At 44.1% G+C, this 21,828-nt stretch overlaps 3 protein-coding genes across 3 annotated transcripts; 1 reads left to right on the plus strand and 2 right to left on the minus strand.

Annotated features, from left to right (window-relative positions):
- The first annotated feature begins 406 nt into the window (after window positions 1-406).
- Window positions 407-9,592, plus strand: LOC132474539 (cyclin-dependent kinase-like 1). The gene is made up of 11 exons (XM_060075302.1): window positions 407-1,459; window positions 1,507-1,842; window positions 1,998-2,194; window positions 2,510-2,631; window positions 4,631-4,703; window positions 4,968-5,058; window positions 6,289-6,489; window positions 6,857-6,939; window positions 7,121-7,177; window positions 7,445-7,597; window positions 8,475-9,592. Exons 3-11 carry the CDS (start codon window positions 2,027-2,029, stop codon window positions 8,574-8,576), a joined length of 1,050 nt encoding a protein of 349 aa, XP_059931285.1. The 5' UTR covers window positions 407-1,459; window positions 1,507-1,842; window positions 1,998-2,026; the 3' UTR covers window positions 8,577-9,592.
- On the minus strand, window positions 8,810-14,911 carry LOC132474537 (cytochrome P450 2C23-like). The gene is made up of 9 exons (XM_060075299.1): window positions 14,658-14,911; window positions 14,035-14,197; window positions 12,249-12,398; window positions 11,929-12,089; window positions 11,445-11,621; window positions 11,086-11,227; window positions 10,044-10,231; window positions 9,813-9,954; window positions 8,810-9,442 (listed from the first exon to the last, which is right to left on the minus strand). The coding sequence occupies exons 1-9, from the start codon at window positions 14,826-14,828 to the stop codon at window positions 9,255-9,257; spliced, it is 1,482 nt and encodes a 493-aa protein (XP_059931282.1). The 5' UTR covers window positions 14,829-14,911; the 3' UTR covers window positions 8,810-9,254.
- Window positions 14,912-15,293: 382 nt separating this feature from the next.
- On the minus strand, window positions 15,294-20,756 carry LOC132474536 (cytochrome P450 2C15-like). Its single transcript, XM_060075298.1, has 9 exons — window positions 20,486-20,756; window positions 19,885-20,047; window positions 19,233-19,382; window positions 18,749-18,909; window positions 18,096-18,272; window positions 17,186-17,327; window positions 16,756-16,943; window positions 16,523-16,664; window positions 15,294-16,101 (listed from the first exon to the last, which is right to left on the minus strand). Exons 1-9 carry the CDS (start codon window positions 20,654-20,656, stop codon window positions 15,914-15,916), a joined length of 1,482 nt encoding a protein of 493 aa, XP_059931281.1. The 5' UTR covers window positions 20,657-20,756; the 3' UTR covers window positions 15,294-15,913.
- Between the last annotated feature and the right edge of the window lie 1,072 nt (window positions 20,757-21,828).

Raw genomic sequence — 21,828 nt, forward strand, 5'->3', positions numbered from 1 at the left:
AAGAAGCAGCAGCAGCAGCAGCAGCACAACAACAACCTGTGTCGGGTTCAGCCTGGGCCACTCCACAGAGAACCTGGTATGGTCTGGCTCTCCGGCGCGGCTATGAGTGGCGTGTCAACAAGCATTTGCATGGTACTAGTGTCTGGGCCTGCATTCACCCAGTGCCAGCAGCAGGCAGCAGCTGCCAGACATCCAGAGTCGGCGGAGAGGTGGAGGAGAGAGACTGGGAGACACAACAGTCGGATCACACAGGATGGGGAGCCAGCAGGCTTGGGGCTGTCCGGTCTGGGCAGCTCTCTTTATTTTTGCATAAAGAGTGGTCAAGCACAAAGCAACACACACACACAGATTGCCACAGCGTTGGTTTAAGAAGGGGACTTTCAACAAGGAACTGAAGTTTCCCCTCTGACGTATTGTTTACGTTATTGATTGCTGATGGTAAGCAGACTGGAGGCGCATTCCCAGGGAATGAAAGTAAAAGCTATTAATACGCAAAAAAGTATGCAAAGAGATAACACAGAAACCACCGGGGATATTCAAACTTGAACCTTGTTCATCCCGGATGACGATATTATTGTATTGTGTTTCAAAGAAATAGACTACTGTTCATAGCAATAGGATCTGCTTTGAAAACATGAAGTATAGAAACTTCCATGATATCCTATTAAATACAACTATTTAATAAGCCATTTGACAGATCACAATAAAACAATAAACATTACAATCAAAGAAAATCTTTCAAAACGGCTTTGAATCAACTTGAATCACACTTTTTGTTTGAAGAAGGACACACTCCCTGTTTTTCGGCAGCATACAACTCTTTTATTTTAGAAGATGAAAGGGATAATGTAACAAAGGTGGTTGTTAAATAATAAATGCTTACTAGTACTGATTCATTCTGTAAATGAAATTGAATAAGCATACACCGCCACCGTGTGTTGAGAAAATAAGTTACACTGACTTGAACTCATGTCAATATAATCCTTTGCGTGGATTTCAAATCGGCTCATATTCAACGAAGGTCTACAGTTTTGAATGAAATTTTAAAAAAAGAGTCCTCCGTATAATCCATAAGCCCAGACTGTAGGTAGGCTATAAACGCAGCATGCTACGTTGTTTATGCATCTTACGTTGGAGAATGTCTATTGGTTCTGCGTGGGCTACGGCGTGTCGGTGTAGTTTCTGCGTTGTTTCCATGGTACCTGTACCTGTGTTAGACACAGACAGGCCCAGTTAGTTGGTGGGTCGTTGGGAATACGAGTCAGAAGTAAAATCACCATGAATCGAATAAATCGGAACAGATTCAACAAACCTTTTTAGGGGAAATAAAGTGCAGTTTGTGACCATGGTATCTGGCGACCAGCGAAGGCGACGCAGGTACCAGTAGGACGCAGGAACCAGTAGGACGCAGACCGGACCAGGGGGGAAAGACCAGTAGGACTCAGACCGGACCAGAGAGGTAGAGACTATAGTAGGACTCAGACCAGACCAGAGAGAGAGAGAGAGAGAGAGAACAGTGGGACGTAGACCGGACCAGAGAGAGAGAGACAGAGAGAGACAGTAGGGCGCAGACCAGAGAGAGACAGACCAGTAGGACGCAGACCAGACCAGAAGGACGCAGACCAGACCAGAAGGACGCAGACCAGACCAGAGGGAGAGAGACCAGTAGGACGCAGACCAGACCAGAGGGAGAGAGAGACAGTAGGACGCAGACCACACCAGAGAGAGAGAGAGACCAGTAGGACGCAGACCAGACCACAGAGAGAGAAACCAGTAGGACGCAGACCAGACCACAGGGCTTCCTAATGGATTAATAGCATGACCGGTGATGAATTAGAAAAGGTGAGATACCCTTACATCCCCTTCACGTAGGCCTATTCACCTCATTATGTGTCATAAAGGAAGCTATGGGGTCCATATATTATCCCAAATATGCTATATTATCCAAAATGATTGGGTAACAGAATTTTGACGTGATGTGGTTCTGCGTTTCTAAGGTTTGGTGAAATCCAACATACTATGTGCGATGGAGAAATATGAGAAATTGTCTAAGATCGGAGAGGGTTCCTACGGCGTGGTGTTCAAGTGCAGACACCGGGACAGCGGACAGGTGGTCGCCATCAAGAAGTTCGTGGAGTCCGAGGAGGATCCCGTGATCAAGAAGATAGCCTTGCGAGAAATACGCATGCTCAAGGTGAGACCAATGTTATTATTATTATTACCAACTATATGTATTAGACCTATGGCCTAGTAGGCTATATTATAATTTTTAAAAAAAGTAGTGAAACTCACGAAGGGAGTACTCGATTTGGTTTTGGGGGATTTAGGTTAAACTTATAGTTGATAATAATAATAATAATAATAATAATAATAATAATAATAATTTATTGAATTTATATAGCGCATTTCTGGACACTCAAAGAGGCTTTAAGTGAAGGGGGGACCTCACTAACCACCACCAATGAGGATTGTTTAAACAGGGAACTAACCTTAGCCTCGTGGCGTGCAGCAACTGAAGCACGTCAACCTGGTGAACCTGCTGGAGGTGTTCAGGAGGAAGAGACGGCTCCACCTGGTCTTTGAGTTCTGCGAGCAGACGGTCCTCAACGAGCTGGACAAGCACCCCAGGGGGTAAGTGATCCCGGACGCCCACTTCCTGTCCAGTCAAATCACACTCATATGAGCTATTAACAAACCATAGATAACAACACACTTTATGTACATGCCATCTTAGATATTGTTGTATATCCATGTGATTTGAGCTGTTTTGGTAGTTATAATAGAAAATAAATAATATAGAAAATGGAACAGTTCTGATAGCTGTTACTCATAATACACAATATGAATCACACACTGCATTTTTGTTGTGCATGCGAGTACTGTAACATGCATGATGAAACTATGACTTCAAACACAAAAATGCATAAGTACAATGGGTGGCAGGGTTATGATAACAAGAGTATACAGAGTTGGCATGAGGGCATCAATAAATACATAATACATTGATTTATTTGGATGAGACACTCACTGTAGGGTCTGACATTGTTTCAACGTCCTACATTGATTGACTTTGTTCTAGTGACACACTTTAGACCAGTTCATTGGGTTATTCCTCCCATCGATGGGAAGGTCGTGGCCTCCACCTGACGCAGAGCCGAGTTAGCTCTTTCTTGATGGTCCTTCGGCCAATTTGTAATAGCACACTGCCCTCCACGGCATGTGGAGTTAATCCCCTAGAGATAGGGCAGGCGACAGAGCTCTGCTGTATTGTGTTGGTAACTTTGCTCGGGAGTTTTCTCCTGAACACAATGCTGTTTGCGTTTCACAGAGAGGAAAATGAACCATTTGATTTCCCCAGGAGTTCCTCCTGGCTTACTGCGTTTTGTCTTTGTATGTTTTGTTGTATGTTTCTATGTCGATTTGCCCAGGCGCTGCTTGACTATGGAAGTCTAAAAATCTGAAAATACATATTTATAGTATAAGTTTCATATGTATACAAAAATAAGGGTTAAAAGCAACCAACGTTTTATTGTGTTTTTCGTCTCAGGGCTTCTAACTAATGTGTTGGCATGTGAGCGTAAGTGTCGGCTTGTAACTCAAGCGAGCCATGCATGTATTCATTAATCAGCCTCCTGATGACGACACAGGGCAGCCCAGGCTGCGTTACACAGTGACCATACTGCCAGACTAGATAACGTTGTTAACTTCCAAGTTGGAGATGGGAAGGGCAGCCCCATCTCAGTGGAAACTCCGTCACAGAGCAATGGTTATCCTACCTCTTTTGGGCCTTGTATCAGACCCCGTGTTTAGGGCTGAAAAGGTTTGCATCCCTATTTTCTTAAATTGATGTGCATCTGCCTCCACACGTATTTGCACTGTAAGACTTTGATGTAAATTTACAGCGGAATTCTAATAGTAATCTACTGTCTTTAGGTTTTACAGTCCAATGCTGTGTAAAACAATGCGTTGTGGTGGGAGTCTCAATGATCGGTCAAGCATCCCATCGGTCAATGTGTCAATTGACAGCCATGTACTGCCAATAGCAAAGAATCTAAGGAAAATAACGTTTGTCTTGAGACACCCTTTCAACATATGCCAGTATTGACAATAGTTTGCTTGTGGCAACGGATCATTACGCATGTCTGTTCATGGAGACAGGACTTTTAATGTCCTAAGAGAGCCAAAACTAGCCCTCAAGGGGATTGTCCTGTATGGACGCTGTGCTGAAAGTCAGTCCAGAGTCTCCCCCAGCTGCCCGCCTCTTATCTCCACACCTATGGGATGAGAAACTCTAGCTGCGACTGAAAACAAAGGGGCTGGTTGCCGTTGGACACCCACATTCAGTTGCCACGGTGGTGAGGGGGCTGTGTTGATGGCTATGTGCTAATTACGGGTGTTTTAAATCCAATAATTCTTAAATAATTGTGAGTTATGGTTATTAGGTGGTTTGTGTGTGTGTGTGTGTGTGTGTGTGTGTGTGTGTGTGTGTGTGTGTGTGTGTGTGTGTGTGTGTGTGTGTGTCTGTGTGTGTGTGTGTGTGTGTGTGTGTGTGTGTGTGTGTGTGTGTGTGTGTGTGTGTGTGTGTGTGTAGAGTGTATTTATAGAGCCATTGTCTGATCTCTGCCCACAGGGTTCCTGAGGGCCAGCTAAAAAGCATTGTCTGGCAGACGCTGCAGGCAGTCAACTTCTGCCACAGACACAATGTCAGTTAACACATTAGTCTTTCTGTCTATCTGCCTATCCATCGGGCTATCACATTTTAATTTATATATTTTTCGTATTTGTATTCCTAATACCTTTTCCATTCTGTGTCTTTGTGGTTGTCTGTCTGTGTGTGTGTGTGTGTGTGCATATTTGTCTGTGTCTGTGTGTGTGTGTGTGTGTGTGTTTGTGTGTTTGTGGGTGTATGCGCCTTTGTGTGTATGTGTGTGCCTGTTTGTCTGTGTGTGTGTGTGTTTGTATTGCAGTGCATCCACCGTGACGTCAAACCAGAGAATATCCTCCTCACCAAGACCGGTGTCATCAAGCTGTGTGACTTCGGCTTCGCACGCATTCTAAGTAGGTAGAGAGACAAAGAGAGAGAGCGTGCGAGAGAGAGAGAGAGACATGGGGAGGAACCGAGAGGGAGAGACAGCGAGAGAGACAGAGACAGAGACAGAGACAGAGACAGAGACAGAGAGAGACTCAGAGAGAGACTCAGAGAGAGAGGGAGACAGAGAGGGAGAGAGTCAATGCATTTATGTACACTTAGTGTAAAGGTCCTTCCAATGACTTATTCATGGTCGGACCTATAGCGGGGAACCAATCAACCACTCACTTTCAGCTCCATGCTAATGCGGCGCATAGGGGAGCGGGCAGCCGGCCGGAGAGCCCGCCATCCCGGTCTCCGTTTACCCAGACTGCTTTATGTTTCAGTGTTTCATTACTATACGATAACATAGCGTCGCTCCGTCACCACAGCTTGTAATCCGCTCCCGTGCTGTGTAGCTCGTCCTCAATGTTTCATCGGCCTGCTGACACATCGCTGATGCTTTGAGACGAACCGGCGTGTTTGGGATTGGGATGAACAGATGCGTTAGCATGACCAACATGTTTTGTTTTAGATTAACCTATTCGTTAACATGACCAACATGTTTTCTTTTAGATTAACGCATTCATTAACATGACCAACATGTTATGTTCTGGATTAACACATTTGTTTATATTTACTCACATGTTTAAATGGATGAAGGAATTTACATAACATCGTTAGAGATGCATGAAGGAATTTGGCTAACATGTTTAAAGTTAAAATAACGGATGAGTTGAGATGACCAGACATATCTCACCAGACGTTCGCAAGCTTTTTATGAACGTCTGGCTACACGCAATTATAACGATTATATTCTCAATGTAAACGATGCACAATGAACAAACATTATGAATCGTCTTTATTGGGTGCTATTTAATTAGAAGACACTTTAATCCAAAGCAATTTATAGTAAATTCAGATGCGTTGTCTAAACATGTCATCAAGGAGCAGAGCATCTTGCTCTCGGTTGCGTAGAGTTTAGGCCGTACTCACTGGGGTTCGAACCTGGTGCCTCCTCGCTAGGAGTTGACCTCCCGGCACTATCCCGCCTGCTATGTATAAAATGAACCCGCCCACCTTCATCTCTTCCTCTTCCTGCCTCTCTGTACTTCGGGTCTGTCTGTCTGACTGTCTGTCTGTCCGTCTGTCCGTCTGTCCGTCCGTCTGTCCGTCTGTCCGTCTGTCCGTCTGTCCGTCTGTCCGTCTGTCTCCCTCAGCTGGTCCCGGAGATGACTACACAGACTACGTGGCGACCCGCTGGTACCGGGCCCCTGAGCTGCTGGTGGGGGACACCCAGTACGGGCCCCCCGTGGACGTGTGGGCCCTGGGGTGTGTGTTCGCCGAGCTGCTCAACGGCAACCCCCTCTGGCCCGGAAGGTCCGACGTGGACCAGCTCTACCTCATCAGGAAGACCCTAGGTACACACAAGTGCGCGTGCAATGCACAGACACACACCCCTAAACACACACGCACACAGACCACACAAACATATGCGCCACACACACACACAGACCACACAAACACATACAGGCGCACACACCCCCATACACACACATGCGCACAGACCACACAAACACACGCACATGTCCACAATAGTCGCACGAGTACTCACACACACCGCTGCGTTCACGCACACAGAGAAATAACCGCCAAAACCCACAGAGGAACAACTTACGTCGTTTTTTTTTGCCGATGTAACCAAAGCACATGGACCAAAGAGCAGACCAATCACAAGCCCTTTGTGTCTCACCTCTTGACCCATCACCTCTCCCCTCGGGACCTCAGGGGACCTAATACCGCGGCATCAGCAAGTGTTCCACTCCAACGTTTTCTTCAGTGGTGTCAGTATCCCGGAACCCGACACGATGGTGAGTATCCCCGTCAGCATTGAGACGAGCTGAGGAACAGGCAAGGGATGGGGGCGGGGCCAGGGAGGATCCTGAGGCATTTCCCTTTGGGTAATGCCTTTAGCTTTTATATCACGTTACTAACCTCATATGTATGTTTTCATCCGTTGTGGCGTAATGTGATGTATTGTTTTGTTATCAGGAACCACTGGAGAAACGCTTCCATGTGGTTTCTCCTCACGCCCTCCAGGTCATGAAGGTGAGATGGTCCTACTCTTTATTTCAACAGCACTTTGTGAAGTGCTTCACAAGGGACACAACACAAGACAACAACAAAAGCAGGAAACATACATTTAAACTAGAGTTTAAAAGTAGGATGAACAATAGAGTTAATCACTGATAGGATGACTTGATGGATACACTTGATCGACGAGGAGACGGCAACGTGTGTTTAACATAGCGTAACTGCTGCCACCCCGTGCTGTGTTGTCACTGATGGGGGTGGGGGGGTCTTGTCGCGCTCCAGTCCTGCCTGGTGATGGACCCCTGCCTCAGGCTGTCCTGCGAGGCCATCCTGGAGCTCCCCTACTTCCAGGAGGAGGGGGCCGCGCCCTGGGGCCGTGAGGGGGAGAGGCCCGGCCGAAGGAGCGACAAGGGCTCCCGCCGCAGACAGGCAGGGGTACGTATCCAGAGACGGAGACAGACGGACAGAACAGAGATGGGTCCGGTGTGAGCCCACCTCAGGGGTGCAGCCAATATGGCTGAGAGTGGGCGTACGTATCGAGAGATGAAGACAAGCCAACTAGCTGGGTTCTTCAATGGTATATACTATCGTATCGTTTCAAGGAAGATAACATTAAATTAATCAGAAATACAGTATAGACAATGTTAATATGGTTAATGACTATTCTAGCTGAAAACTGATGATTTTTAATGGAATACACTCCTGTGTTCTAATGGTACATTGTTTAGCTAATCGTGTTAAAAGGCTACTTGATGATTAGAAAAACCCTTGTGCAATTATGTTAGCACAGCTGAAAACTGTTGAATAAAAGTGTGAGTTTTCATGGATTGACATGAAATTGTATGGGTGACCACAAACTTTTGAACGGTAGTGTGTAAAGTCAAAGCAAAGGGCTTCCAATCACCCCAAAGAACGCTTAGTTTGTAATGTACATTCTGGATCTCTAGGTCCAATCATTGACGTATGCAAAGTATTTTGTGAATTTCAAAATATGTTTCACAAAGGTAAGATACTGTAGTCACCCGGTTGCTGAGAAAAGTACATCTATGTGGTTCCTCACACAGTGTATCTTTAAGAACGAGCACAAACCGGAAAAGTCAGTCAAAGTTCACAATTGGGATACATATAGGACCCTTTGACGGAGTTCACAATATGGAGATGGGTCTATAATGTGATGATGTTAATCTTTAATACTTTGACATTTGAGTATCTATGACGAGTGATGGAATTGATTTGTTTGGTTCTGCTTTAAATGAGTGACGGCCGACTTACTTGACCGACGCTGACCGTTGGATGTCTTGTCTGTTTGTAGGCTCAGTATCTGCCTCACCTACCAAGCAGTAACATCTCTCCAGCCCCAGAGGTGAAGAAACAGGTCAGGCACAAATACGACCATCATCTGCCCAACATTTAAGCTGTGGTGGACTTGGAGGAATCTGCACACGGAGGCAAGATGCTTAACCCAGATCCTCTGAGGGGAAGTGTGGATCATAAAGATACAGTCATAGTCATACTACTCAAAACCACTATGTTAGATCTCCAGTAGAAAATACAGACTCCAGCTATAAAGTATAAATTATACTCACAGTAAACCTAGTCACATCAAATCTACAGTTAGAGTAGCAGTAAGAACTACATTCACAACTGTGTCGGTTAACATTTTATTCAGTACGAAAAATATATCACAATTTAATGGGCATGATTTATTCACAAATTGTGTATCCTTTCCATGTGGTAAAAATCCAGATTTTTGTGTTCTTGCAAGTAAAAATAATACTTGTATCCGTATTCAGGTATATCATGGAAGCCAATGTATGATATGGACATGTTTTACCAGATAACTATTACAAATTCCCCTTTTGATGTTATATTTTAGAAAGGCAGACCTTCAGAAACCCATTAAATGCTTTTATAGGCTAGAGTATTACCGTTATTTGTAATTAGAAGACTTATATTAGTATAGTTTATACATATTTTCAGTGATAAAAAAAGATGAATGTGATGAGTTTCAATAATAAAAAGAAAAAGAACAATGATAGCCATTTCTACAAGGAGCATACACACACACACACATACACACACACACAGAGGGTCAGTTTTGGCGTGGCGTGGCGACGATGTGGTAGGTGCGCGGCAGACTGGCGAAGCTGCTGTGCTCTGGGCTGAGGTCGATGTGCTCTGGTCCTGACGGACAGCTGAAGGTGAACCGCTGCACCAGAGACACCATGAAGAGAAAGATCTCCATCCGGGCCAGAGACTCTCCCACACAGGACCTCTTCCCTGAGACACGCGCACACACACACACACACACACACACACACACACACACACACACACACACACACACACACACACACACACACACACACACACACACACACACACACAAACACACACACACACACACACACACACACACACACACTATAAGCATTCACAGGGTGGTTTGTGTACCGAACTGAGCTAAATGTTACGTGTATTTACACAGGAGTACTGGACGTCAAGATAAATGATGTTGATATGAATATAATTCATATTTTGTTGATTGAGAAAAGTTTTTATAGATTAAATATTTATACATTTGACAATATATAAATAAATGTATTATATAAATATACTTCACAGAGTTCTAGATGTCTGTTGACGTTACCTGCTGAGAATGGAAGAAATGCAGGGTTCTTCTTGAACTTGCCATCCAGGTCCAGGAAGTGCTGGGGATTGAAGGACCAGGGGGTTGCCCAGTGTTTCTCTTCTCTCAGAACAGAGTGCAACATGGGAATGATCATGGTGCCCTGTTGACACGTGATACCATTAGAAACATAAGGTTGTGGAGGAGACATCAGCATTTGGACTGTGTATGTTGTTGTGAATGGATGACTACCTTGGGGATGTCATAGCCCCTGAAGGAGATGTGTTGGACAGCATAGTGAGGGGCATTCATTGGGACGATGTCCAGAAGCCTCTGGACTTCATGGATCACTGCATCCGTAAAGGGGAGGGACTTCCTGTCTTCCATATTTGGGCAACGTTCTGACCCAATGACAGAGGCAATCTCTTGCTGCATGTGCTCTGATGACAGATGAAGCAAATATTGATGAGCAAAGTTATTCTCAACAATGAAATAACAAGTTAGTAAAAAAATAAAATAATAAAAAGTAGGGCCCGACCGATTCATCGGCCTGCCGATTTAATCGGCCGATTATAGCCTTTTTGAAAATAATCAACATCTGCCAAAAAGACGCCGATTATAACCGTTTTTTTTTTTTTTTTTAGAAATGTTATTGCGCTTAGTATCCTGCAGATTGCGCTCCTACTCGCCTTGCTAACTAACAACTTTAGCTGGAGTAAAAAAGAGGAGATTGAATTTTACCGTACAACATGAAAGCACCCTCGCTCAGGCAGCTGCGCGCTCACCTCACCAATGTACACAAGACGCGTTGTTTGAGCATGTTGTGCCTGTTTTTCTTTAGGTCCCAGGCCATGTTAATTTGTTATACTGTAGACGGTGAGACCATACTGCTCAGCACGCACGTGTTAGTCACTGCTCACGAGCGCAGCACATTGGGAGTTAGTTATTTATTTTACATTTTACATTACACTCATTTTTGACTGTAAATGTATTCTAAAACACTCAAAGGTTCTGCATTCAATTCACATATTCGTCAAAAGTGGTTAAAGTATATTTAAGGTATCAAAAACTACGTTTTATATGCTTTTTTTTGTTTTGTTTTTAATCGGCCGATTAAATCGTAATCGTAATTCTTCTCTGAAAATAATCGGCATCGGCATCGGCACTCAAGAATCAATATCGGTCGGGCCCTAATAAAAAGAGAGAGTGAGAGGGAGAGACAGAAAGAGTGAAAGCAAGATTATTTATTTATTTATTTTTAACTATTTAAATTATGGTTCCAGAGATCCCATACCTTGTATGTTGGGGTATTTAATGAGCACGCTCAGTGCAAATCTGATGGTTGTACTGGTAGTCTCGGTTCCAGCCATGTACAGATTAAACACAGTAGACTCCAAGTTCTCATGGTTAAACTCAGAAGAGGCATTGTCCTGCTCCTGGGGAGAACCAAACAGAATAGTTTAGCTGTCCTTCACCTGAAATGCATATGAGGTCACAGGAGATTGCTGACCAACTCGTTCTAAATATTTTATATTTTTTCGATTTTAAAAATAACTAAAATGGTTCGGCATTTTCGAATGATTCGTAGCCATGCGCAAACTACGACTATTCACTTAGTGTGGGGCAATGCACGGTGATTCACTGGGGCTGTACTTGTTTGAGTCTGGTGAGAAAACAGTCGATGTAGTCTCTGGGGGCGCTGGGGTTCATGGTCTCCTGGTGTTCCAGGATCTTCTCCATGATGAACTTGCGGAGCTTTTCAATGTCGTTGAAAGCAGCACGATGCCGGCTCGAAAGCCGGTCCGGCAGCCAGGGGAAGACGTTGTACAGCTGAGGGAGTTTGGACAAGAGAAGAACCCAAAATGTTTCAATACATATAAAAAGAAATTGAGAGCATTTCCTTTCAACTAATTAACATGACGTACCATAAACACATGACCCAAAATCAGGGCCTTTGCTAATCTTGGTCCTAGGTTGAAAATGAAGACTTATGTGCCAATTCTGCATTATGTGCCAATTCTGCATTTTCGAGTAAAAAATCGTTCCAAGCAAAAACTGCAATTTAGTCACAATAACCAACTTTGAGTTTCCACAATACAACGTAAACTCTGTTTTCTTAATGGACATCATGAATTACCTGGCCAATGGGGCTGCTGAAATGTTTTAACGTCTGTGAGATGATCTTCAGAAGGCTGAGGAAGTGTTCATTATCGTAGCTGAAGCGCTCACCAAACACCAGGCAGCAGATCACGTTGGAGACGGTGCAGCTCAGGAAGAAGGTCGGATCAAAGGGACTTGCTGAAGATCCACGGGAAGAATAAGGACAATCCCTTTCAACCAGTCAAATCATCTTATTGAAGGCACAAGCAACCATGCTCCTTTTCAGGCTTTTCTCAAGGTAGGTTTTCATCGTTGCCCGCCATAGGCCGAAATCTTAATTATTAATTGAAAGCGTACCTTTTGTGCTAGTAATGAGGTCCACCAGGTGTCTGCTCTCCTCTTTGATCCACTCCTCCATCCCCTTCCGCCCCATGCCAAAGTCTCTGAGCGTGGACAGGGTGAAGCGACGCAGTTGCTTCCACCGTTCTCCATTACTGATGGCCAAGCCTGAGGGACGAGGTCCTCATAGATTATTAGGGGGAAAAAGGTAATCAAGGCTATGTCATCTCCCTCTCCATCCATAGCTTTAGGACAATGGTTTTCAAAGTGCGGCCCGCGGGCCAATGGCGGCCCGCAGAAACATTCGTGGCGGTGTCACACCAAATTTGTACCGGGTGCCGAATTTGTACCGCCTACGTAATCAATACGTAATCCATTCCAAACCTGCCTGGCAACAGACGATAGCGTCGAATGACGTGGGAAGGTTCAAGAACATTTGCGAACTCGTTCATTGAGCGCGACAAGACAGTTAACAGTTATTTTACAAATTATATTTATTAGCGTTCCTAACTTTATATTTGTATTGTATTTAATTGTTTAATCGCATTAACAATTAAATGCAATACAAATATAAAGTAAAAATAAGTGTTATCAAGAGATCTGTTATCTGTATTATGTTATTTCGTCTTTGGCAACATGAGCGCGAATGTTTTTTGAAACCTGCCTGGCAACGGACAACCCCTTACGTAATCTGTTGTCCGTTGCCTGGCAAAGGACAACAGATTACGTAGGCGGTACAAATTCTGCACCCAATACAAATTTGGTGTGACAGCGGCCTGCAATGACATACAGATGTAAGTTACATTAAAAAAATTATCTTATATTTTTTTATTATTATATCAATATTAATTTAAACAAATAAATAAATATAAAGAGAAAAGTCAACTCAATAGCTTTAAATTAAATCCTTTTACATTTGTTAGTTTTAATCCGAATGTACATTACCGGTACTTTGAAAGGATGAACCTCACTTTCGTGATTTAGACCTCACTTGACCTCACTCCCAGAGGTCCACGGTGCAATGTCTTCTTTCACCACTGAGGCGTTCCCCGCCATTTTTTTTCCTTTGGCGGCCCTCAGTCTTTTGGGTTCCTAAATTGGCCCTCAGCTGTCAAAACTTTGAGAACCACTGCTTTAGGAGGAAACATCTCTAAGCCCTAAGGTAGCTTTGTGTTTTACATGGACCCTACCACGGCTCTGTGTATTGTGAAGACCCGACGGTAACAGTGCATTGTGTTTTATGGGGACCCTATTGTAGCTCAGTGTATTGTGGAGACCCTACCGTTGCATTGTGTTTTTTGGGGACTCTATTGTAGCTCAGTGTATTGTGGAGACCCTACCGTTGCGTTGTGTTTTATGGGGACTCTATTGTCGCTCATTGTATTGTGGAGACCCTACCGTTGCATTGTGTTTTATGGGGACTCTATTGTAGCTCAGTGTATGGTGGAGACCCTACGGTTGCATTGTGTTTTATGGGGACTCTATTGTCGCTCAGTGTATTGTGGAGACCATTTTGTAGCACTGTGTTTTATGGGGACTCTACCATAGCTATGTGCATAGCAGAAACTCTACTGTAGCACTGTGTTTTATGGGCACCCTACTGTCTGTAGCACCATGGATCGTAGAGACCCTGCTGTAGCACTGTGCTTTATGGGGACTCCCCCATAGGCCTATCTAGTGTGGCTACTACCAGATCCATACATGTGGGGACTTTAGCATTACCATATATTGTGGAGACTCTATCATAGCTCTGTGGTTGTGGGGACTCTATGGCAGGTAGCTAAGTGTTTTATAGTGAACCCACCGTAGCCCCTGGTCGCCCTGACCAGGAGAGGAATAGGTCCCCTGCCGGCGAATTCATCTGCATTCTCCACCAGGGCCTCCTTTATCACATCGTACCCGACCAGAACCACCAGACGCTGGGTACCCAAATATATTGTCATCACTGGACCATAGCTGGCACTGAGCTTCACGTCAGGCAGGACAAAACAAACAAAACATTCAGTTAGAAGCGGCACACTCATATGAACCAACCAATTATACTACTTGACTTGAACTGACATGCAATAACATGGACATAAATATTAATTGAAAACTTAAATCACAAACACATGAAAGGATTGATAATTAAAAAGATGTTGGGTAAAGTGGAACATGTTTCAGATATTATCAAGATGGAGTGATGGACTGAGACAAACTTTCGGCCCTGGGATTTAACTGAGGGGACAGCATGCATTGGATTAAATTATAATCAAATTACGTGTGTGTGTGTGTGTGTGCGATCGTGTCTGTGCGACCGAGTGAGAGAAAGTGCTTACAAGACATTCTGCAAAGGCCTACTCAAATAGCCCGCAGTAGTACTGTATACTACTGCAATGGTAAACATGGCGAGTTTAGGCCAAAGCTAAAAAAAATTAAATTTTCTACCTTGAGCAGAGTTGTGAAAGGGGCACGTTTGTCCAGCTGTAGAAGGTTCCCAAGTAGTGGGAGTCCACGGGGACCTGGGGGTAAACGGACATTACTTCTGTACTTAGCTGTAAACAACCAGAGCCAAGTTAAAACCAACCCCGCTAACACTAATGTGGTGGAGACATCCATGATTAGTCTGCGTTGCTCTGTTCATGTTCTGGTCCGAACGCGCTGCAGTGAACCCCTGTCTGCAACTGGACTTTTGATGTTATTTCTTGCAAGATAAGGACGTCACGTGATTCACCTCTGGCCCAGCTGTGGATTTTTGCTTTAAGCCTGACTTCTGAAAACCTGTTTTGATTGACTAGGCTGCAACATTGTGAATGTTTAAAGATGAGTTTTTATTATAATTTTTTACAGACCAACCAATGTTATCACATACAAGAGACAGATTCTACACCCTAAATATTTGTGCTGTCGTGAGTAATAGCGATGCGAGATATCTTTTTTTTTTATGAACAAGCTTTTTGCACATAAAAAAAGTTACTTAAACAAAGGAATCATATTCAGAGTCGATCAGAATGACCTTTATTTATCTCACAGGATTTTAATGAACAAATTAATTAAGAGCATAACATTTAATAAATGAAAACAAATGAGAATAATTGTCATACACATAATTGAGTGGGTTGACATTCCCTCTTATGCATAAGGGCATCAATTAATAGAAACAAGGTTTTAGAGAAGGAGGACAGAGGTGGACGGTTGGGTTATGAGATGAGGCTCTTTTGGGGTCATCTAATATCCACCCGCTCACACAAACATATGCACGCACACACACACACACACACACACACACACACACACACACACACACACACACACACACACACACACACACACACACACACACGGCCAATGTCTTTCACACTCTCTCCTCTGGATGCTTGTCTGAGCTTGCTGGTGAAAAGAGATTTGTGTTGGGCGCAGTGCGCTCAACCAAGTTCTCCATTCGCTGCCTTGTGAGTAAGTGTAATAGTATCTGTATTCCGGTAGGATGGACTATGTATGTTATGGACATGTTTTACCAGATCGCAATTACAAATACCCTATATTATTACAGTTATTTGTAATTACACGACCGATATTACTGTAGTTTATACATACTTTTGTAACTGTTTCAACTGTTTTCTAACTTGAGCATAGACCATTCCTCCGAAGAGCTGAGACAAGGAGATACACTGGGGGGCGCGCACACACACACACACACACGGTCAGTTTTGGCGTGGCGTGGCGACGATGTGGTAGGTGCGCGGCAGACTGGCGAAGCTGCTGTGCTCTGGGCTGAGGTCGATGTGCTCTGGTCCTGACGGACAGCTGAAGGTGAACCGCTGCACCAGAGACACCATGAAGAGAAAGATCTCCATCCGGGCCAGAGACTCTCCCACACAGGACCTCTTCCCTGAGACACACACACACACACACACACACACACACACACACACACACACACACACACACACACACACACACACACACACACACACACACACACACACACACACACACACACACACACACACACACACACACACACACACGGTGGTTTGTGTACCAAACAGAGCTAAATTGTATGTTTGGACTTGGCAAGGGTTCACCTTGTATTTGCACTGGAATTGTTGGCATCAAGATCACAATATAATTTATGTTGGTTTTACAATATTAATTATTATTCATGGTTTGTGCAACATTAACTGTCATAAACTAACACATACACAGACAAAAGTTTATAGAAATAAATATTTTTACTTTTGACAGCATAGAAATGAATGTAGTATATTATAAATATACTACAGAGCGTTCGAGGTGTCTGTTGATGTTACCTGCTGAGAATGGAAGAAATGCAGGGTTCTTCTTGAAGTTGCCATCCGGGTCCAGGAAGTGCTGGGGATTGAAGGACCAGGGGGTTGCCCAGTGTTTCTCTTCTCTCAGAACAGAGTGCAACATGGGAATGATCATGGTGCCCTGTTGACAGGTGACACAATTAGAAACACAAGGTTGTGGAGGAGACATCAGCATTTGGACTGTGTATGTTGTTTGGAAAGGATGGCTGTACCTTGGGGATGTCATAGCCCCTGAATGAGATGTCATGCTCAGCATAGTGAGGGAGATTCATTGGGACGATGTCCAGAAGCCTCTGGACTTCATGGATCACTGCATCCGTAAAGGGGAGGGACTTCTTGTCTTCCATATTTGGGCAACGTTCTGACCCAATGACAGAGGCAATCTCTCGCTGCATGTGCTCTGATGAGAGATTAGGCAAATATCGATGAGAAAAATTATTCTTAATATGAAATAAGTATGTTACACTTCAAACGATGCATAAGGAAATGCAATGAAACACAAAAGTTAGTTTAAACAAATAGTAATTAATAGAAGCCACACAGAGAGAAGGACAGGGACAGAGACAAGGAGAAGGAGAGGGAGAGGGAGAAAGAGAGAGAGAATTCATTGTACTGATTAAACTGGATCCAGAGATAACCTACCTTGTATGTCAGGGTATTTTATGAGCACACTCAGTGCAAATCTGATGGTTGTACTGGTTGTCTCCGTTCCTGCCAGGTACAGATTCAACACAGTGGACTCCAAGTTTTCAAGTGTAAACTCAGAAGTGGGATTGTCCTTCTCCTGGGGAGACCCAAACAGAAGAGATTAGCAGTGTTTCTCAATGCTATGTTAAATGCATATGGGGTTGCAGGAGATTGCTTGCAAACTTACTAGTAACAGATATTTGAAAAATAAAAAAGAAGTTTTAAAAGTTTTTGCTTCTTCTAATGATTCGTAGCCATGACTGAATCCCAATAGCCCTTTCAAACATGTACTGTAAACCGGACGTTCTCCGGATTATACCTGCATGTGTGCATGCAAATTTCTGTATCAGCCTCTCCGGTGTTTTCCCGGAGAGGCACCTATTACAAAGTCCGGAAATATTGCGGATACGTCCTAACAAATGCAAAATTTATATCACCCCAAAAAAGAGCATTACGGAGTTAGAAGCCTGAACCGTGATCTTCGATTTGTTGTAAACGAAACACTACGACTTCCACTGCATAATTTAAGCATCACGTCCTGCCAACACTACCCAGGCACCACCCCTCGCCCAAAGTATCTGGAGTTTCTCAATTATGTGTGAAAACATCTCATGCAGCTCATCTCTGGCTGTGTGTTTAATGTGTGAAAGGGCAACTCCAGGTCATCTCTGGACTCCAGGTCACCTCATTCTCCAGAGATGATCTGGACATGTGAAAGGGCTATTAGTGTGGGGCAATGCACAGTAATTCACTGGGACTACGAGCAGATTTTGATGGGGTGAAAACAATGCATGTGGAAGCGTGAAGGTTTGGGGTCGCAGAACACCCAAAAGATGGGGTCGTGGCCCAAAGACTGATGCTGCACCTGTTTGAGTCGGGTCAGAAAACAGTCGATGTAGTCTCTGGGGGCGCTGGGGTTCATGGTGTCCTGGTGCTCCACGATGTTCTCCATGATGAACTTGCGGAGCTTTTCAATGTCGTTGAAAGCAGCACGATGCCGCCTCGAAAGTCGGTCCGGCAGCCAGGGGAAGACGTTGTACAGCTGAGGGAGTTTGGACACGAGTTTACATCCTGAGGCTTCAGGCCCATAGGAATTGGTAGGAATCCCTGATGCAGTCTAAACTAGTGACCCGTTTAAAGGTCCGGTGTATGGAATTTAGTGGCATGGAGCCGAACAGACTGCCGGAATATAATATTGGTTATAAGAATATAAGAATGCTTTAACTTCTCTCACACACATACAAACACAGTCAGTTCGTTCAACCCCATCACAAGATAGAATTCTGTGACCAACACGATTTCTTACTTCTTGCTCGGATTTGGCAAAGTAATTTGTAACTACAATGTCCGTTGTGCGTATAATACAAATACAGATTGTAAAGTATGTTTCAATAAATATACCTTCTTTATCAAAACCTGTAAAATATTTAACCAGGCAAAAACTGCAATATAGTCACGATAACTAATTTTGAGTTTCAACAACGTTAACCCTATTTCTTTACTGACATCATGACGTACCTGGCCGACAGGGCTGCTGAAATGTTTTAACGTCTGTGAGATGATCTTCAGAAGGCTGAGGAAGTGTTCATTATCGTAGCTGAAGCGCTCACCAAACACCAGGCAGCAGATCACGTTGGAGACGGTGCAGCTCATTAAGAAGGTTGGATCGAAGGGACTTGCTGAAGAACCACGGGGAAAAATAAGGCCAATCCATTTCAGCCAAATTGATGTCTTATTGAAGGTATAAAAGCATATTTGGCTTTTCTTAAAGTGCGTTGTCATCACTGACGGCCAATAGATCAAATGCCTCATAGCTGATGATTATCATATAAAATAAAATATAAAATATGAATTGATTCATTCATTAATGCCGTAATGGTAGTAATGTTTCAAGGACAATCCATTTCAGCCAATCAAATGATCTTATGGAAGGGATAAGCAACCATGCCGCTTTTAGGCTTTTCTTAAGATACCTCATCCATAATATCATTTTACACCTTACCTTTAGTGCTAGTGATGCGGTCCACCAGGTGTCTGCTCTCCTCTTTGATCCAATCCTCCATCCCCTTCCGCCCCATGCCAAAGTCTCTGAGCGTGGACAGGGTGAAGCGACGCAGCTGCTTCCACCGCTCTCCATTACTGATGGCCAAGCCTGAGGGACACAGATTATTAGGGGGAAAAAGGTCATCAAGGCTATGCCATCTCCCTCTCCGTCCATAGCTTTAGAAGGACACATCTCTAAGCCCTAAAGTAGCTTTGTGTTTTATATAGACCCTACCATAGCTCTGTGTATTGTGGAGACCCTACCATTGCATTGTGTTTTATGGGGACTCTATTGTACCTCAGTGTAATGTGGACACCGTATTGTAGCATTGTGTTTTATGGGGACTCTACCATAGCTATGTGCATAGCGGAAACTCTACTGTGCCGTTGTGTTTTATGGGGACCTTACCGTAGCATTGTGTATTGCGGAGACCCTCCCCTAACACTGTGCTTTATGGGGACTCCACCATAGGCCTATCTTGTGTGTGGACTCTACCATAGCCATACATGTGGGGACTTTACCATTATCATATATTGTGGAGACTCTTTCATAGCTCTGTGCGTTGTGGGGACTCTATTGCAGGTAGCTATGTGTTTTATAGTGAACCCACCGTAGCCCCTGGTCGCCCTGACCAGGAGAGGAATAGGTCCCCTAGAGGTGAAATCATCTGGATTCTCCACCAGGGCCTCCTTTATCACATCGTACCCGACAAGAACCACCAACCGCTGGTTAGCCAAATGTAGAGTCATCACCGGGCCGTAGCTGGCACTGAGCTTCACGTCAGGCAGGACCAAACAAACAAAGCATTCAGTCACAATTAGAAGTGGCACACAAACATGAACCAAACCCTTATACTGCTTGACTTGAGCTGACATGAAATAACATGAAAATAAATATGAATTTAAATCTTAAAAATACACAAAGATAGGATTGAAACTTAAAAAGAGGTTAGAAGTAAAGCGGTAAACATTTTCGAGTTTCTATCAATTTAATCATGTCGGAAATACATCTTGACAATAATGTTTTTTGATTTGGATGGTGCGTGTGCGAGCGTGTGCATGTGCATGTGTGTGTGTGCATGTGCGTGCGTGCTTGCATGCGTACGTGGGCGTGGGCGACAGAGCAAAACATTGCGCAATAGCCCACTAGTAGACTATTGAAAACTGCGATGGTAAACATGCCGAATTATACCAAGAGACCATAGGTTTTACCTTGAGCAGCGTTGTGAAAGGTGCGAGTTTGTCCAGCTGTAGAAGGTTCCCCAGTAGTGGGAGTCCACGGGGACCTGGGGGTAAATTGACATTACTTCTATACTTAGCTGTCAACCACCAGAGCAAAGTTAAAACCAACCCCGCTAACCCTAATGTGGTGGAGACATCCATGATAAGTTTGCGTTGCTCTGTTTGTGTTCTTGTCCAAACGCGTTGCAGTGCACTGCTGTCTGCAACTGGACTTTTTATTTTGTTTGTTGCAAGATAAGGACGTCACGTGATTCACCTCTGGTCCAGCTGGATCCCATCGCTCACCAGGAAGCGGTTGCCGCCCACTTCACACTTGCCCTACCGCTGAGCTTTCCCCGTGTTGAAACTTTCGGCGGCAGCAGCAACAGCAGCAGCCGCTTTTGAAAACGCCTGGGGTCTCATTTAATATGGCAAGCCATAATTTATAACCGTTGCGTACGCACAAAACGGGGCTGAAATTGGCGTACGTGACTTTCCACGCCAAGGTTGTGATCTATAAAAAACGAATTTGACGGGAGAATGTGCGCAGCCCTAAGCAAACTCTGACTCATGCGTAGCCTACGCATGGTTTGGAGGAAAGGGAGAATTGGCGACACAGACGGTGTGGTGGTGAACTGAAGTCAGACAGAATAATTGTAGAGTGAAGTGAACGATTATGTTTTATCATCGCAACCCGTAGGCTATCATGCGTTAAATGTATGTCATAAGAATAATTTAAGTCAACTGCGTTATTTCTCAGTTATAACTCCAGAAACATCTCCTTAGAATAGAAATGAAAGAAAAAATGCATGGAATAAAGCATCTGTCCAACATGTGTCAATAACGTGCCACTGACAGAGTTCACTGCTGCAGCAACATGTTGCCACTCACTCTGCTTTTTGTTGTAAGTGATCCAAATCCCGTGACCGCCGAACAAAACTGCTTTTCGGGCCTCCACCTAACCCACACGTGTCTCCACCTCAACCTTTGCGAAATTTCGCTTTTTTGCTTTTCTCAGTCCTTCTGCCATTGTTTCCGAAAAGACATAATACTTGCATTTGAGTCTGTTTTATATGCAGATCGCATTCATAAGGTCGTTTGATTTGACCAGTTATGGTTAAAAAGGGGCGTGTACAGGGCGGAACGTGAAGCTGATTCAGCTGCGCACATTTGTAGGCACTCTGTGATTTATAAAGCAAAGATTGCTTAGAGGTGTGCGTACGCAGGGTTTTATCAATCTGAATATTTTTTGGCGCACGCAAAACTTGGCTTTTGGGCGTGCGTACACTTTGAGCAACGATCCCACACACAGTTTTATAAATGAGACCCCTGGC

The sequence above is a fragment of the Gadus macrocephalus genome, chromosome 16 (genome assembly GCF_031168955.1).
Source record: "Gadus macrocephalus chromosome 16, ASM3116895v1".
NCBI lineage: Eukaryota > Metazoa > Chordata > Actinopteri > Gadiformes > Gadidae > Gadus > Gadus macrocephalus.

Coding starts and splice junctions, on each gene's coding strand:
- LOC132474539 (XM_060075302.1), top strand. CDS start 2,027: ATGGAGAAATATGAGAAATTGTCTAAGATCGGAGAGGGTTCCTACGGC. Junction 2,632..4,630: donor CTGGACAAGCACCCCAGGGG/GTAAGTGATCCC, acceptor CTCTGCCCACAG/GGTTCCTGAGGGCCAGCTAA. Junction 6,490..6,856: donor CCTCATCAGGAAGACCCTAG/GTACACACAAGT, acceptor TCGGGACCTCAG/GGGACCTAATACCGCGGCAT.
- LOC132474537 (XM_060075299.1), bottom strand. CDS start 14,828: ATGGATGTCTCCACCACATTAGTGTTAGCGGGGTTGGTTTTAACTTGG. Junction 12,090..12,248: donor CCTCATTACTAGCACAAAAG/GTACGCTTTCAA, acceptor GTGGATCTTCAG/CAAGTCCCTTTGATCCGACC. Junction 11,228..11,444: donor TTCTCACCAGACTCAAACAA/GTACAGCCCCAG, acceptor GGTTCTCCCCAG/GAGCAGGACAATGCCTCTTC.
- LOC132474536 (XM_060075298.1), bottom strand. CDS start 20,656: ATGGATGTCTCCACCACATTAGGGTTAGCGGGGTTGGTTTTAACTTTG. Junction 18,273..18,748: donor TCAGCAGCCCTGTCGGCCAG/GTACGTCATGAT, acceptor AAACTCCCTCAG/CTGTACAACGTCTTCCCCTG. Junction 16,102..16,522: donor ATTTCTTCCATTCTCAGCAG/GTAACATCAACA, acceptor TGTGTGTCTCAG/GGAAGAGGTCCTGTGTGGGA.